The sequence below is a fragment of the Phasianus colchicus genome, chromosome 1, assembly GCF_987193195.1.
Source record: "Phasianus colchicus chromosome 1, bPhaCol1.hap1.1, whole genome shotgun sequence".
NCBI classification, from domain to species: Eukaryota; Metazoa; Chordata; class Aves; order Galliformes; family Phasianidae; genus Phasianus; species Phasianus colchicus.
The window spans coordinates 12,778,370-12,796,571 of record NC_143436.1 but is presented as its reverse complement, the minus strand read 5'-3'; the positions used below and the strand labels follow the sequence as shown (position 1 = coordinate 12,796,571).

The 18,202-nt window shown below is 37.4% G+C and overlaps 1 protein-coding gene across 8 annotated transcripts in view; it reads right to left on the bottom strand.

Moving 5' to 3' along the window:
• The window catches only part of MAGI2 (membrane associated guanylate kinase, WW and PDZ domain containing 2), a 708,093-nt gene that overhangs the window by 295,338 nt on the left and 394,553 nt on the right, over nucleotides 1–18,202 (bottom strand). For all 8 annotated transcript variants that reach the window (XM_090135446.1, XM_090135412.1, XM_090135421.1 and 5 more), the window contains exon 3: nucleotides 2,257–2,376. In XM_090135446.1, coding sequence (XP_089991572.1) covers nucleotides 2,257–2,376 — 120 coding nt within the window. The remainder of the gene's footprint in view (nucleotides 1–2,256; nucleotides 2,377–18,202) is intronic.

Sequence of the window (18,202 nt, the reverse complement as noted above, 5' to 3'; positions counted from 1 at the left end):
ATTGGTCAGCTGAGCTTATTTTGGTCTTCATTTAGTTTCTGACTTCCTAAGTTCAGTGCACCTGTCATCTGTGATAGACACTGTGTAGTCATGACTTTGGCTAGGTCCTCAATTGGCTTAAGGACTTACACTGACTTCCACAACCAGTATTTCACCTTGCTGTCCACTCAGCTCTGATAACTGGTATTAAAAGACACCTCTCAGTATCCTCGAGGGACAGAACACCACTGTAAATTAATCTAACCTAGCAGTTCAATCTCCACAAACTTGCTACAAACTAATGAAATTACATGGTCAAACAAAGACAGACTACACTTAAGCTTCTTTTATGTTAGCTTCAAATACTTCAGGTAACAAAAAATACTTCAAGAAAGGCTTGTTACTTAATGAATGTAAGATGAACATAAAATTGCGGTGTTATATATCTATTAATATTTATGTAACTTCTACCATTAGATGTCAGACAGTGGGGAAAAATAGAAGAGGAAAAGAAGATGTATTTTCCTTTATTCAACCTTCTTTAATGGAAATCTATGTTACAATTTCTGTATTGATATAACTCTTTATGAAAATTTATTTACTTTCCAGTGGGTGCTTTGTGCTGATTAGGTGGGAAAGCATTGCACTTTCTGCTATTTATAACATAGATAATGATTTTCTTTGGGGTGAATGGCTCCTTATTTATCTCCAGATGCTTTCCTTGACAGGTACAAAGTCAGGACAAAAAAAGTCTTCAATGCTTTATCTGCTATAAGGTAAAAATACAGGCCTGCTTCCTGAAAGTGATTCTACTCAGACATGTATTCTCATATTGTACAGGTCATTTTGCACAAGAAAAGTGTGTTTCTGGATATTTTGCTTTCAAAATTGAAGATTAAAGGATCTGTCCATTACTAAGCTACTTTAAATACTAGAGTAATCATAAGAAACACAACGTTTAAAATAGTGTAGCATAATCCTGGATTTATTTAAGTGCTCCGCTATGTAACTCTTGTGCTGTCTGTGGTAGTTTCACTGTCAGGATAATTGCTCTGGGAAAGGTTTGAAATCAGATGGGGTGGCCAGCAGGGAGAGGGAGGTGATTGACACTCTCTACTCTGCCTTTGTGAGGCCCCATCTGGAGTACTGTATCCAGGTCTGGAGCCCCCACTACAGGAAAGACAGAGAGCTGTTGGAGAAGGTCCAGAGGAGAGCCACAAAGACGATCAGAAGGCTTGAGCACCTCCCCTATGAAGACAGGCTGAGGGAGCTGGGCTTGTTCAGCATGGAGAAAAGAAGGCTGCGGGGTGACCTCATTGCAGCCTTTCAGTATCTAAAGGGAGCCTATAAACAGGAGGTGAAGCAACTCTTTGGAAGAGTAGATAACAGCAGGACAAGGGGAAATGGTTTTAAGTTGCGGGAGGGAAGATTTAGGTTGGACGTCAGGGGGAAATTCTTTACAGAGAGAGTGGTGAGGTGCTGGAACAGGCTGCCCAGAGAGGTTGTGGATGCCCCGTCCCTGGAGGTGTTCAAGGCCAGGTTGGATGGAGCCCTGGGCAGCCTGGTCTAGTATTAAATGGGGAGGTTGGTGGCCCTGCATGTGGCAGGGGGGTTGGAGATTCATGATCCTTGAGGTCCCTTCAAACCCGGGCCATTCTGTGATTCTGTGATTCAGATAAATCATCACATGTAAGAGGCCCTGATCTGTATGAAACTGCTGGCTCTTTGACTCATGTAGAGATATTTTCTCGCACAGCCATTATGTCAGCTCCTACCCTTCTGTAATATTAAGGAAACTAATCAATTATTTCCAATAACTTTATAAAGCCCATTAGGTATGTCATTGTAAACTCTTCTTGTTTCAACCTCTGACATACACTGACAATTGCAGAATCTCATATGCAAATAAACGTTGTCCTTACAATTGATTTCTGTTCTAGGATTTATTTATCCTATGTTAAAAATGCAGTTGATAGCTTAAATTTTGTGAAAATATCTTCAAGTCTTTGCCATGAAGAACTAGTGTTTCTTTCCTATAATTGCAATGTATTATACTGTTTCTATAAAGTGATACAATATTCTAAAATTACAATGCACTCACCTTCATTTAGATTTCACATACAAAAATATTTTCATAGTTACCATAGGATTCTTCACAAATTTGCAGTATCAGTAGCAATGAAACATTATGATGATATGTCCCAATGTAATATCATCATATTAGAAAGAAGGCATAATAGAAAGAAGTGACAGATTTAGCTGTAAAAGTATACTTACCTTCATATGTTCCACTTTCTAAGAGAGCACCACTTTTCTCCAATTCCATAAAATCTTCAACAGTGATGAAAATATAGTCCACACCAGGGACCTCCCCCTCCTTATGTGGCCTTGTGGTGCCTATTAATAAAAATGAAAGACATGCTGTCAAATACATGACCTAAATTTAGAATGATCTGCTTGAAAGTTTTGTAAAATTTACAAAGTAAACTGTTTATACAACACATTATATAGCACATCATCCTCTTGAAGATGTTTTTCAAAACCATATAGTTACACTCTGTGAAGCTGACACAGGATATGAGATGCCTGTATATGGCTGGGCCAGATGCTCTTTGGACTCAAGTTATTTATTTTTGCTGATGAAAAAGCATGATACTGCTATACCTTTTACTTTACTATAGAAAGACTGTCACAGTGAGACCAGGCAAAGTTACCAAGAGTTTCTGATGCATTTTCATAGCTTCGGAGAAAGTCTTGTCTGCAAATAATCAATTTCATGCTCTTTTAAACATTTATTTAGTACTCAAAACAATAAATCTGTAAGAAAATTTACAAGGGTTATGTTCATATCGCTTGTTTCATGCCTTATGTGGACTTGATAAATGGATAGGCTTGACAGATTGAGTGGCCTAGATCACCTGCCAACTATGCTGTCAAACTGCAAAGATGCTTAAATTTAGTTATTGCTTCTATTGCCATCTCTAGATGACAGAGTTCCATAAATGCTGAGAGACAGTATTTCATACATGCTGAGAAATTACTCAGATTTAGGTAGCAGAAGGTGAGATGTTTGCAAAGAACAATCTGAATTTGACCTGACTTCCTGATAACACCCCACCACTACTATTTTTTTTTTTTAAATGACCAGACTATCCCCATTTTGACTGAAACACTTAAAATTCCATTTGAAGGTGGGTGATTTCTAGGTCCTACTCAGACTCAGTGTTTTAAATATCTTTATCAGTCAACTTTTATTTATGCTGTTGTATTTATGCTGTAACCTTTTAACACTATTGAAAGGTTTGGTTTCAGTACTGTCAGCACAAGGAAGCTGATAGAAACAAAATCTTCCTCTTCTGTCCATTAAGTTTAGCATTATAATATTGTGCAAAAGACACTGTCTCTTCCTTAGTTATTAATCCACTTAACCTTAAACACTACATTCTCACTCTTGTGTTATGCAGCAGAGACTCAGGAATCTGTTCAGATCAGTTTACTTCATCCATTTTTTGATGCTTGTTATCCAAACATTGGATTTAAACCTGATGAATCATTTTGTGTGAGATCCTTTGTGAGATTAATATAGTTGTCTACAAGTTGTTCCACATGCATAAGCTATTAAAGTCAGAGATCTTATCAATGGTACAAGCAAGAGAGCTATTCAGCTGCCTACACACTCAGTTCAGTTCATTGAGCTATACGCAGGACTTTTTGTGGCAGGTGCCTGGGTTATCTCACATCAAAAGGAAAGTCACAAAAAAATGAAGGACACATGGAAACCCACATCCTTTTGGAACTGCATCAAGGAGAAAAGGACAATACCCTTGGGTACTTCAATTACTGCTAGTTTCTTGTGCTTAAGCAACGGAATTAAGCCCTAAAGTGTAGCCGTCAATCTCAAACCAAATTCCACTCTTCAGCTAGTTCTAATGGAGATTTCTGTGCCATGAACTGCATTAGACGTGCTACTTTTTCTCCTAGCGAGTCCTGCTGGCTTGTGCTTTGCACTAGCCAAGTGCTGGATAGCCTTTAGAGTTATCCAAAACCCTCGTCAGCACACACCTAATGGTGTGTTAGTTTACCACACGGACTGCTCATCATAGGCACCTCTCTCTCTCCTCATAAGCACCCTGAAAGTCTGTGGCAAAGACCTGAAAAACCACAATTTCCAGAAGTCTACATCAGGAATATGTTTTGATAGATAAGACTCTCATTCCTTCATTTGTCTATTTTCAATTCTCTTTTCATCTCAAAATTTAAAAGTAAAATCCTTCTTACTTGGCACCACATTTCTGAGACATTCATATTTGCAGAAGAATAATTACTGCATTTCAGGGAGGGCACAACTAAAGCACTGAAACACTTGCTGCATCCTTATATATGCTGAATGGACTCCATATGGAATATCTGACCCCTGGAGATGCAGCAGCATCCTCAAAGATCTCCAGTCCCTTCTGATAACTTTGCAGAAGCTCAGGGATCCCAGCAAGCACATGAGCTCCTGGGAGCATTACTAACAGCTCAGGCATCAGATGTTTGATCTGCATGCTCTCTCCTGAGGAATGTTTCACTCCCACTGTCTATTGACAGGAACAGTATCTTTCTCACAGAACACCAGGGAAAAGAAAACCAGCAAATAACAGCTATTATATTTCTAGGCAAGGAGCTGGGAAGAAGCTTGCATATTAGATGAATACCACTAATTTACTATTTCTTCAGTATTTTTTTGTGGTCAAACTAAGATTACTGGGAGTTTAACAATCATTGATGAATCAGAAAAAAATACAAGTTACAAAAAATATGGTGATAATCCCTGCTTTGAGTGGAAAGTTGAACCAGATTACCTACTGAGCTCCTTCTCAGTGATTCTACATATTATCAATACACTGCAGTTTATTTTAAATACATGGATATTCTATGGTCTTATCCAGCAAGGATGACTATGAAGTCTTATAGCAGGTCCAAAACCAGATGCAGTTATCTGTTTTTTGTTTTTCTGCTTTGGTAATCTACTTTTGGACACTTTGCCTAGAATTAACTTTCACATTGCTATCAACATGTCTGTTATTCCAGAGAAGTGTAATGGACTAGCTTTTAAATTCTGAATCTGTCTTCATTTGGAATCTTCTGTCCTCCTGTGACCAAGCTGCATTCTTTCATATATGGCATATATATGAGAAATACATAAAAAATGTTTGCATGTGCCCTGCACTATGAATTGAGTATTCTGTCTAAGCTGCTGTCTGACTTTCAAATGAAATTCATGTTCCAGTTACGAACTATATACAGACTTTGTATCCTTAACACACTGCTTAACACTTCTCCATTTAAATTACACTCTGATTCCCACATGTAAAATAGCCAAGAGATGCCTTGTATTTAGAGCAACTGATGCAATCATTATCTTGCTCAGTAACACTGAAATTTCCAACAACTCCCATTCTACTTCAATATCAAACTAAGATTTCTGTTGCAAATCAGAAAGAATCAGAACTGCACTACATTGTCACTGGTGTCACTGTACACAGTTTCTTGATTTAGATTTCTAAGTTTTCTCCCTAAATTCTCTAAGTGACTAAAGAGCTAATGGTGAATCTGATGCTTTCCCTGTCCCTCTTGTGCCCCATGATTGCGCTAGAAACCCCAGCAGGAAGAATCATTTCTCGTGAAGACTGAATGGAAATAGGTAAATTACATACATTAATATTTTCAAGGAGTTTTCTAGAAAATTTCTCGCCAGTTACCTTTATTTGCAATATCTCTCCTACAGTGTCAAGAGATTATACTGTCACTCAGTAACATGAAAGGTTGCACTCTTTAAGAATCCTTAGGCACCCTGATCCAGGAGCTCTGTATTTTACGGTATGCTACTCCTGCATGATAGAAACTGCTCCCTTCCTCCAGAAAATAGCAATCAGAGCAAACCATGATCTACTGAAAACACCCTGCACGTATTAAGGGTGACTCTTACCTCAGGTATAGCATTTCCATCCCAGCCAGAACTTTATTGCCCTTGATTAAATCTTACTGAGTCCCATTTTCTTCCTGCATCTGTTCTCATTCCCTCAGCCTGGAGGATCTGAGATCTTTCAAATGGTTAAAGCAATTCCCTGGCTAATGGAGTAATCAATAGTTATCACCTCTTTTACTCCTTTACCTTGGAGGAACAGAGTTGCTGCTATTAATACTTCTGCCTTCTTTATACCTTTCTGTAAGCACCATAAGTTATGCAATGTGCAGGTTAACAGATTTAGAAGCAGGGACTGGATAATCCTAAATACCCATCAAATTCTGAACACTGAGGTCTATATATAGGAATCTTGTAGATCACAGACAATCTTTACTTTTCCTTGCTTTTAAACTAATATAGAGTAAATAGAGTAAATGTTCTTAAAAGATTTTGTCTTTAGCTACACTCATAGACAGATAGGCAGGCATAAAAGCTACAGTGATCCAAGAATTAAAACAAAAGATTAATTTCAAGCCTTTTTTTTAAACAGAAACACAACATCTTTTATTATACAGAATCAAGGCTCAACAAGACATAGTTCCTACAGCTTATGTTTAGCCTTTTATTAATGTAAAATGAACATAGGGACCTAGTTACCATTTTGTTACCATGGTAATGTATGAAAAAATAATCTTTGAATTCTGTTGCAAAAGAACACGATACTTTCAGATCTTGTAGGATCAAAAGCAGTATGGCACATTTGCACTATTTATATTTATGACAAATGCAGTCTATTGTTGCTGCTGAACAGAAGACACACAAGGAGTAACTTGCAAGTGATCCTGACTGGCCCATACAAACATGATGTCAGACAGGGTGGAGCTCCCTTAGGAGCTACAGGAGTTTTGGTCTACACAATCCGAAATGATACTGACTGGCTGACTTCATGAGGATGAGTACTCATAGCATTTCAGAGCAGCGGCTTTAACAAGCTTGTTTATCTGCAAACCTGAAAAAGCTATTAAACTCATTAATATTGACTTCTCACAACTATTAATTTCAGTAACTGGTATCCTGCTTATACTTGGTTGTGAGAGAAGACTGAGTAAGGTCAGCCTGAACAGTCTAGGATAGACCCTAGTGGTGAAATAATCAATTAAGAGCAGCTTTAAACTTATTTTATTCTTTAAACTATTTTACCAGTAGCCACAACTGGATATCATTTATTCAGTCGCTATTAAAGTTCTTTGTCTTCCAATTCTTAAAACATTTCATGGTGGGCAATAGTTATGCAATGACAAAGGGATCTGCTCTCACTCAGAAAAATTACTCTGAATTATTAACCAGGATCTAAAGCAAACAGCAACTGGAATTATGAAGCACAAAAAAGCAAAAATCCTGAAGTTTTCCGAGTAGTGGTACATTTAGAATTATAAAAATGAACAAGCATAAAATGTGAGGAAACCTACAAGCAAAAATAGAAAGGGTGAACAATTATTAATATCCTCATAATCTCACCCTCAAATTCTATTTCTCCTAATGAAAAAGTACTGGACTATGTTAAGGTATTTCATTACTTTTAACCAGAGGCTATTCTTGACCGCAATCAGGATGTATCAGCATCGCTTGCATAGCTCATTGATTTGCTCTCCAAAACAGTATTAGGGTCATTCATCGAGTCACTACTTTGTCTGGATTTATTATAACTTCAAGATAGATATTTTGTACATTTTAGAGATATTTAACCTACATGGCTGATATTAAAAAAAAATAATAATAATAACCTTTGTCTTTGCTGCCAATTTCTTCTGTGCTACACAAGAAAAATTGTACTTTATCATATTTCAGTGAAGGCTTTCCATGCTCAGTGTTATGCTATGATGGTGCTGTGTTTCTGGAGAGGAATAAGGTGCCATTTACATGAATACCCTCTGGAAATGTATTTTTCTTTTAACAAAATGTTAGGCACCCAAGGATATAAATTTAGATAGCTAAGAAATCTTTACAATGAATAAAAAAAAGGAGTGTGTTAGTTCAGTAGCAACTGAAATACTGCTTATACAATCTTTGGGAATAATAAATAATATTTTAATGTGGATTTTTAATGTTGACTACTAATGCAGATTGGAAAAAATAGTGAATTCATATGGTACTTAGTCCAAATTTCCCTTATTAGTTAAAAAAATTATAGGATTATTAGCTTTGGAAGAACCCAGTGTTGGTAACCTTCACACCAGTTTCCACCCCACTTTTTAATGTTTATGTCAGAATAAGATGCTCAGATTGATTTCTGCAAATAATTCTGCTCCTTAACATCACTGAGTCTCTTTCCAACTCCACTACTTTCAGAAGTGGGAAAGGTACTCTCAGTATTCCTTTTATTGCTGACTCCATGTACTTAACGTGTGATAAGAAAATCCGCATGCCAGCGGAGGAATATGACTATTAGTTAAAGCCCCAGAACTACGACGGTAAACATGAGGCATCCTTGGCTCAATACAGAAGACATATCTTCAAGAAGAATTCATCACTGCACAGTAATGAATCTATATCTTATGGTCATCGACAACATTACAGTGATCTCGTACTCCCTTACAGTCTCTGTGACGGTCATGAGAGTAGAAATAAAGGTCTTGGTCTCTGAAAGGTCCAATATCTACTCACAAATGTTATGCATAATTTTCAGTGGGCTCCTAGACATATTAATATGTTAATACACATTTCTATTGCAAGTTAAGGGCAAACATGGCACACCTCTTTCCTATCCAGACACCTTCACTGTTATTGAGCTGTACGTTTCCTACTGCAGGAGATAAGTACAGAAGGAGGAGAGTCTTTGCCACAAGCATTTATAGTGTACATGGGAAGTAACAATCTAGCTTCCTGCTCAGTGACCTTCTTCTAGATTCATTTTCCAAACATATGGAGGAAAATAGGACCTTATTGTTCTTATTTGCTACAAACACAACAAAATATAATCATATCTTTAATATATTAAGCCCTTCTAAGTCATTCTACTGATAAGTTGTTCTGTAATTCTGTTGTACAACAGCTTGTTGTTTACACAGAAAGCAGTATGCCAGGCTGTCGTACATTACAATAGCTGGAGGGATCCCTCCCGTAGAAACAGACTGCTAATCTTTAATAAACTTCAGCTGAGCCCTTGTTATGACCTTGTATACGCTTTGCCTTAGAAAATTTCAACAATGTTTAATTAACTCTTTTGTTCATTTGCCAAAGTACTCAGGGATGCTATTACTGTGAGGAACTGAAATGTATGGGAAATTAAACTTATCTTGTAACATTACCAACTGCATTAGGCAAAGAAACACCACATTTGTCTTGATCTACTAAATTCCCAGCTGAAGAGAACAACAGCATCATTTTCAAGTCAAGTGATTTTAGAGGTACTACCAGGCAGGAAGCTCCAAGTTTTTACGATACCAGTCATAACACAATAAAACAAAACACCATAGGCCCCTTTTGGTATGGGTCATAAAGAGGAAAAGTTTTTCATATTTCTGGGTGTTCAATACCAGCAGTTTGTAATGTATCTCTACAAGAATAATTACAGAGACAAGGGACTGAACTCCACATTCCTGAAAATATTTTTGAGGGCTAGTAGTTTCAAACTGCATTAATAAAGAAGATAATGACAGATTTTATCCTGAAGAATATCTTCAGGTTAATCAATCCAAACTCCAGTAGCAAAGAGATTAAGAGTGCTACAGTGAAGCAAAGCCAGGTATTTTGCTATTGGTGAGTTGTGGGACTGCAGCATTATTTTTAATTTTACCTGTACATGAAGAAAAGTCAGACATTGTTTGGAATAAAGTGCTTTTACTATTAAGTACTTTTTGACCCAACCTTTAGGAGAAAGGGAAAAAGCAATTAGCAAGACATCATCACGGAACTAATAAGTTTCATTACTAGTTGTTCAATTCATGTGCTTTATAAAGGACCTTTTCTGTTTCCTGCCATCATATCCCTGACAGTCTCTAGGCATACTTGGGGTTAATATCATTATTTGTTTTGATTTTTCCTAGAGTAGTAAAATGTAAAACTGTGAAATGCAGTCTTAAGTGACTGTATCCCAGTTTGTAACGGACATATTTAGTATTTTATAGCATAAAACAGGCACTGACTTTCTGGATTTGAGTCCTACACTGCACAGATTAAAAGACAAGCATGCCGTTTATGGAATGAATATGCATTCAACCTATGCTTCTCTACATCTTCACCACTTCTAACTTGAGACATGGTCATTTGGTGAACTAGAGAAGCTCCAGATTGGTGGTTAGAAGGAGAATTACATTCCAGATGCACATACTCTTTCAGATACCACCCCTCCCCCCAGATTCAATATGTATTCAGTAACTTCTGATTAAACAAAGTTGGCTGTAGGAAGTCACCCCTGCAATATTTCCCATTATCAGTTGCTCTTTCATGTCTGTCATAAAAAAATACCGTACTAGCTTTCTAAACAGATAGGGAAGAAAGCAATTAATGCTTTAAAGAAATATCTGATGATGAAAATTTGAACATCTGTTGATAAGTGGATGGTAGGAAGTTGGGATTTTGTTTGATTAATGTTGAACTTGTAGATCTAATAAATAATCAATGAAGTACAATTTTAGTACATTTTACATATTCTGTGTTGCTCTTTCATCCGATTTCCACTCTTGCAGGTAAGAATATAAACTGAAGCATAATGAAAGAGATCACCAGTTCTGGGATTTTAGACTTTGACTTCCATGGCTTAGTTGTTTACACTCACATATACCTTTTGTCCATCTATAAAGAAATGGATATTATATGGAAGTGCAGAAAAGAACTACCTGAAGAATCAACTTTGATTCATATGCATGTGTTTCCATATGTTTCTTTAGATGCATAAAAGCCATCAGATACTGAGATCTAGCTTTTGATGTTATGTATAAAGATACACTAAGTCACAAGCAAAATGCTTTATACTACTGGAAAGCTTAATTAGAACATGCTTTCTTGAGGTCTTCGGTAGAACAGTATTTTTCCTGGGAAAATGTCTTTTGACATAGTTAAAGATCTACCTGCACATTAGTCAGTAGATGAGTGGGTCTGCTATACAGTCAGCTATTACAGGTAAATCTTTACTCAGGATTAGCAATTAGGTTTTTCCTATGAAAAAAAAATAAATGATTGGAGTATCCAATGGAAATATTATTGAGAGCTGAACTGTTAAACTTCAACAGCAAAACATCTGTTCATACTGCCTATTCTATACTCTCAGGACTTGCAGAAATCCTGGAAGATATTGACTATTCCATATCCAGAATAAAGGTCAACATTTCCACTACTAACAACAGAACACATCTGTATACCACTTGATTTTATTAACTTCATGGGTAAGCTGTTATGGATGACTTTTCTAAGCAACTCATACATGTTGCTACAGAGAATTGAAACCTGCTTAAGTCATACACAGACCATAACTGTACCCTGAAAGATTCTTCCAAGCCAGAAATAACAACTTCTGAACTGGAAAAATACTGATAACAACTCTAAATGTTTTATTCAAACTTACAAAGGCAGTCATCTTGTATAATGTCTATTTAATAGTATATTTGAAAAGGGATTTGTGAAGTGTTTAGCTGTTGCTGCTAAATCTCTCAAAATATTTGTAAATGGATTTTATAGATCAGTCTTACTTTGAGAGGCAGTAAAAGAGGGACTGAAAAAGGCTACCATAGAAACCATCCACAGATGTTCCTAAGCAAAACTCAATTCAATTGTTTTGTGTTAATAGTACTGAACAGACAATGCATCAATAGTATGAAACAATAATAGAACTTTAAAGGTTATTTACTGATCATGGTAGATAACATACAGAAAGATGTGGTGAGTTTATTCTCATAATGGAGAACCTACTTAATGTATGTTAATGAAAAAAATAGTACTTAGATCAGGGCTGTCTTTAATACAGGTCTAAAATTCTCTCTCCTCATAGTTTCCATTGCTGTGTCCTGCTATACAGTATCTATCCAACATGGAATGGGAGCATAAGCCAATCCACAGCTCATCCCTTCTTCTGAATCAAAAAGCACTTTGGAAAACTACAATAGATGATTCTGGTGGAACAGACTTCCATTACGGTTATCTTTCTTCCAACCCATAGATTGTTTTGACAGTTCTAATCCTTAGCTTTCACACCCAGAGTTGATATATGCAGCCTAATCTGTGCACCATTCACTAGACAGCTGGCCCAGACCTTGGTCTGGTGACAAAATCCCCTTCATATGTAATAGCAGGTACTGTTGCACTCACTTCGAATGAACAGAGTTCAAAGAAATGAATGATTGACTGTACAATACTGCATGCAACAGCACTGGCAGCTTCACAGCTGAAATCCCTGGTGGCCAACTGCTATCCAGACATCAGAGAAAAAGCTGAACTGAGACACAAGCAATGGTATTCTCTCAGCAGGAATCCCATTGGGGCTAGGCATCATGTTTTATTGGAGGATGCTACAACATGCTGATGGAATGCTTTAAGCAAAAGGAGGATTTCTGCTGTGAGGCTGCTTCTCATGGCAGCACTGCCCTGTCATGTAGAAGCACATTTCTCATGTGGAGGTTATGGACTATCAAATAATGTACCTCTTCTGCATGCTGGCATAGCAAGCACATTTTCTTGCCCTCTAAAGTAACAGAAAGCATCTTGTTCCCTTTTTCGACTGGTAGTGTCTCACTTCAAACAAATGAAGTAGGATATTCACACTAACCTTGTGGACTCCTTGGTAAAAAAAAATTACTCCTCATCCACTGTTACTCAAAGGCAGTAAAGTTTGGACTGAACTATGAACATATGCAGTAAATTTCAGGGAAACATTATGATTTACATTCTCAAAAATCCAGTTTTAAACAGTGGCATAGAAAAGGTGTTCTTCTCCTCTCAATTAAACAGATGTGTCATGAAAGACTTTGTTATGTTATTCAGAATAGAAGTGCATCATTTTGAAACACAGGAAAAAACCCACATGGTTCCTCATATAAAGAAACAAAAAACTATTTGAAACAGACCTCTTCCTACTTGTTTTTAGGAAGAAAACTATTCTCAACTCACATTAATAAGAAATGTAAAGTAACAAGTTGAATACATTACACAGGAGTCAATTGGTAGCATATTCACAAATATTCAAGTGCCTGTTGCAGATTTAGACATCATGACTACGAAGAATAAGAGACTACAGTCCTGGTGAATACCATCTGATGAAGACTGTGTGCTCCAGCAAGTGGACAATTTTCTTGTTTCAGTGAAACATAACTTTCCACTTCACATTTATGTGTGAAAACAGAAGGACTTTGGACAATTGAAAGAATTTGACCTTATCATTCTTCTTACATTCAGTTATGCTAAAAGAAAAATTGTTGGTGTTTTTCTAGTTTGCCAACTAAAATTGCTGCCTTTCATGTACAGTAAGGCTTCATTTTCTGATATGAAGAGTTGTAACAGTCAGTCTTAGAACATTCAATTGAGGTGACTTAATTCCATTTATTTGAGCTCCAAACAGACAGCAAGAATTGGCATCTGTTGCTGCTGATGTAAACTGAAAGTACACCGAAACATATCTAATTATGCTATTTTTATTTTTGTAGATGTAATTACTATTTAATAATTTGTAGCCCTTATAATTCATATCAGAAAACTGAAAACCCTGAAGAGGGTAGGTCAGTGATTCTAGCTCTCCAGCTAGGAGAGAATATGAATATTCCTTCTATGATTATTTGTATTTTGTTATTCCTTTCAAGCATGTTATAATTTCTGCTACATCAAAGCTCTGTTCACGAGCTCTGTAAAACTACATACAGTATTGCTTTCTCACACTAATCATCTCTTGAAAAAAAAATATTTTCATGAGACAATTTCAGCATAGTCTTCACATTTTTCCTGTGTATTCTTATTCCCATTATGACTAGTAGCCATAGCAGACCTAAATTACTACTTCCAGGGTATGAATCTTTTAGTCTCATCTCTTTTCTTGTGAACCCTTGCGATATTTAACAGCTGCTCAGTTATTAGAACTACTTATTCCTGAGATACTAATTGTGGGTGTTTATATTCACTCCTGGTGAAGCAGACTTTCTGACAACTATAGAAGGCAATCCTCAATTCCTCAAAACCAAGGCAAACCAGGTGCCTTGGTTAACAAAGTCATATGTCCCCATCACCACTCATGAGATGGCTGAAATTCTGGTGATAAGATTCCAACTCTGCTGTTATTTTCTAGTATACTGCCATGGGCTTTCAGGGGATAGTTTTATCTACAGTTTGTGAAAAAAGCTCTGTTAAATCAAAATAGGTATAACTGAACTCATATGCTATTGATTCAAATGATGCTAGAATAAACAATGATTTTTGTGCTTAAAAATACCTAAATGCAGCAAACACACCTAATTTTCAATGATAATATCTTAAAAGTGCACAGAGTTTACATGTGAAAGTGAAAATTCACATTCAGAAGCAAAGATATGCGGAGAATTCGTGGGAAGTGCTTATTCTTACAACCTTGTCAACTGCTCCCACAGCTTTTTGCTTAAGCTTTTCTGTTTTTTACATTATATTCGCTTTCATCAAATTACTGACAACAGTATTAGGAAAACTTTCCTTTTTCATGTATTCTTCAGATTCTCCATCTATTCTCCTAGCTACACTGGATAAGATCCCTTACTTTTTTTTTGTTGTTGTTCAATTACAGGGAAGAAGGGAAAAAAAGAAATAAGTTCAGTTTTAACACATTCTTTATGCTACTATTTACTAACACAGTACTATTTTGCTGCTCTGCCTTGATTTATTTAAAGCTTGAAAGGAACAGCTAATATAGGTGTCATGGTTTTGTGATTTTTGGTTTTCGGTATTCCACATCATAACATCATGTGGGGCAGTGGGAGTTTAACTGTTGGTGCTCAAGCTCTGGGTACCTGCCTGGAAGAGAAGAACAACTACATTCCCCAGAGGTCTTTGTGGTCACAGAGAGTCTCGAGATACAACTCCTGGCAAGGTCACCTGATGCACTCTTCTTAGCCTGCTTTTCGTCGGCTCTCCTCCCTTTTCTCCCTGCTGTTCAACTGGACTGCGCATCTCGCCTCAGCATTGTGGTGAGGCCTATCCACCTTTCGGACATTTGCTCTCTCATTATATTTGATTTATTAGCTTCAATTTTAATTATATTGTATTATAGTATGTTATCTTGCATTCTGATACTATATTTAGTAATTCTGAGTTCTGAGTTCTCCTCAGATCGTTGCCGCTGTTTCTAATTATTTTGGGGTCCCCTGTTCCCTTTTTCTGGAGGCGCGGATCTGCGGATCCCTCCGCCCCGCTGGTCACGGAACTGGGCCGAACCAGCCCGTAAACGGTTGACATTTTTGGTGGAGAATGCGGGCATCGATTCTGCTTGGTGGAGAATGCGGGCAACGATCCCGCTACCTCTCGCATATAGGCTGATGGTTTCACAAATTTGCTAATGCAATTCAGTGTAGGCTTGTGCTATGGGACCAAGCAGCCCATAATATTCAGTGAAAGGTGATTCAAGCCAGACTGACACTTCTAGCTTCTCCATCAACTTCTGATGACATTTAAGACTAGTAGCCTCCTGACTTACATGCCTCTTGTATGTGCTTAAAGTTAGCTGAGATGAATCTAAGCTAAAGTGGTTTTGCACCAGGCAAAGTCTAAGGTGCTTTTACTAGATAAATCCAGCCAAGGCCCTGTAGGTCCTCAGTGTTTTCTCCCAGCAGATAATCAATAAGCCTGTTAAGAGACTTCTCAAAGTATCCAAACATCACTTTTCTGGAAAGCACTTATCTAAAATATGGCTGGAGCTACTAGTAGGAGACAGTTTGTACTTCTGAGTAATTTAGTTGTGGATGAGTTGGGTTCAAATACATCATTGTTGTAACTAGTTCACTGGCTAAGGGATGACAAGTTCAATCAATTGTGCTTGTTACAAATGATCTTTGGAGTTGCAGGAGGTGAGCAAGCATCCTTCCTCTCATCTAAAAAACATACTGCTGACAAAACGGACAACAAGTAGACTGTTCACTATTTTTTTTTTTTTTTTGTCTACAAACAGAATATGAATCTGATTCAGAGCATATTGAGACAAATTGCCAACAACAAGTAACAAGAACATGAATAGCCTCTGAACTCTGAAAGAATATTCTAACTGAGATAAGATTTTATGTAATAAACTGAAATGCCCTTAGCAGGCAAATGTTTTTGAGTTAACCCATATGAAGTGTTATATACTGAATGTTTGCCCATGGGTAAAATGTACCACTTTTTGATATCCACTGATTAATTCAAGTACAGTACACCGATATATGGTTAAGTTACTGCAGGGCGTCTGCTAAGTTGGCAACCAGCATATGAAAAGTATAAAAGAACAAATAAAACATCAGCTGTATCTGACCATGGAAGTGAGCTTACTCTTACAGCAAAAATACAGAAACTCATTGAGATGTGAGTATAATCAAGTAAAAACTTAATGAGAGTTACATACAATCATAGATTGGCTTGAGTTGGACAGAACCTTAAAATCATCAAGTTCCATGTCATGAGACTCAATAGAGTGCCAGATCATGAGCTGTGCCATGAAGAATGTCACATGTGTGCGTATTATTTGCATGGCAACTGACCATTTCCTCTTTTCAGTGAGAAAGAAGCAAAAAATCTCATTTCAGTGTTCTTAATGAATGGAAACCAGCATACATCAAAGATACACCTCTGTGAAAACCACAGTATGCTGGCCCATTACTGACAAATTACATACAGTAATTACATACAGTATTTTATTTTGGCTTAAGTTTTATTAATACCAGTGAAAAATAAAATTTTATTTCAGAGAAGTCAGAAATAAAGTGCCTAATATCACTTAAATCCAAAGATAAATAATATACTAATATATAGCATGACTGTAGTAGAAAGAGTGCACTCAATATAAGGATGGAAATCCAGCAGAACCAGAAGAAAAGATGAAATAAAGTGTTTTCATCTTCTATCTGAAGAACGCGTAGAGAAGAACTGTCTCCTTTGGGACACTTGAGCACCAATACTTTCTAGGGAAGGGTGGTGACCCTACACTGCTGTAGTACTGACTACTGCTACCATTTGTACTGTTGTGATAGAAAACAGGAAGACCAGCAATTTATTTCAGCTCAGTCTCCTTCACATTTTGTATGGCACATGACATTTATCACTAATCTGTTTGAACATGTGCACTGCTGTGCTCACTCAGTTTACTCAGGATATGCTATTGTATACAGACTTGGCAATCCTTAGTTAATAATGCTGTTATTATTTCTTCAGGAGAGAATAACAATGAGCTCTGGAAGGACAAGGGACTGCCACAGTCTTTACTAGAGTAGCAACACAATAATATTATATTCATCAGTTCTTGATCCATCATGCTAAGCAGAGGGTAGGGGTCATTTGCTCCTAGGGAAATGGCTTCTCACATCAGTTACTAAAAAGCCTCAGGTCTTCCACACAACTGGACTTTTTAGACAGCTGTTGAATGGTATTCTGCATGAGCTGGTTCAAGTAACCTACCAGTTATTCCAGGCTAACAGATTTTTCAATGGCAACTCCCACTTCGTAGTACTACAGACAGCCAAGGAGCTCAATATATCCTCCAGTCAAAATTATCAACCAATGGACAACAGCAGCCTATCACTGGTGGAGCATCTTTGTTAATCCATTTAATGGAAATAGCCTTAGACTTCATGGTCTAGAATTCATGAAACTAGACTTCATACTAAACTGCGACTTCAAACGGTATAGGATAACATGAAAGTCTTGAAGACAGGCTGAGGGAGCTGGGCTTGTTCAGCCTGGAGAAAAGAAGGCTGTGGGGTGACCTCATTGCAGCCTTTCAGTACCTAAAGGGAGCCTATAAACAGGAGGCAAATCAACTCTTTGAAAGGGTAGATAAAAGGAGGACAAGGGGAAATGGTTTTAAGTTGAGGGAGGGGAGATTTAGATTGAATGTCAGGGGGAAGTTCTTTACAGAGAGAGTGGTGAGGTGCTGGAACAGGCTGCCCAGAGAGGTTGTGGATGCCCCATCCCTGGAGGTTCAAGGCCAGGTTGGATGAGGCCCTGGGCAGCATGGTCTAGTATTAAATGGGGAGGTTGGTGGCCCTGCATGTGGCAGGGGGGTTGGAGATTCATGATCCTTGAGGTCCCTTTCAACTTGGGCCATTCTGTGATTCTGTGATTCTGTGGCCATAAAGAAGT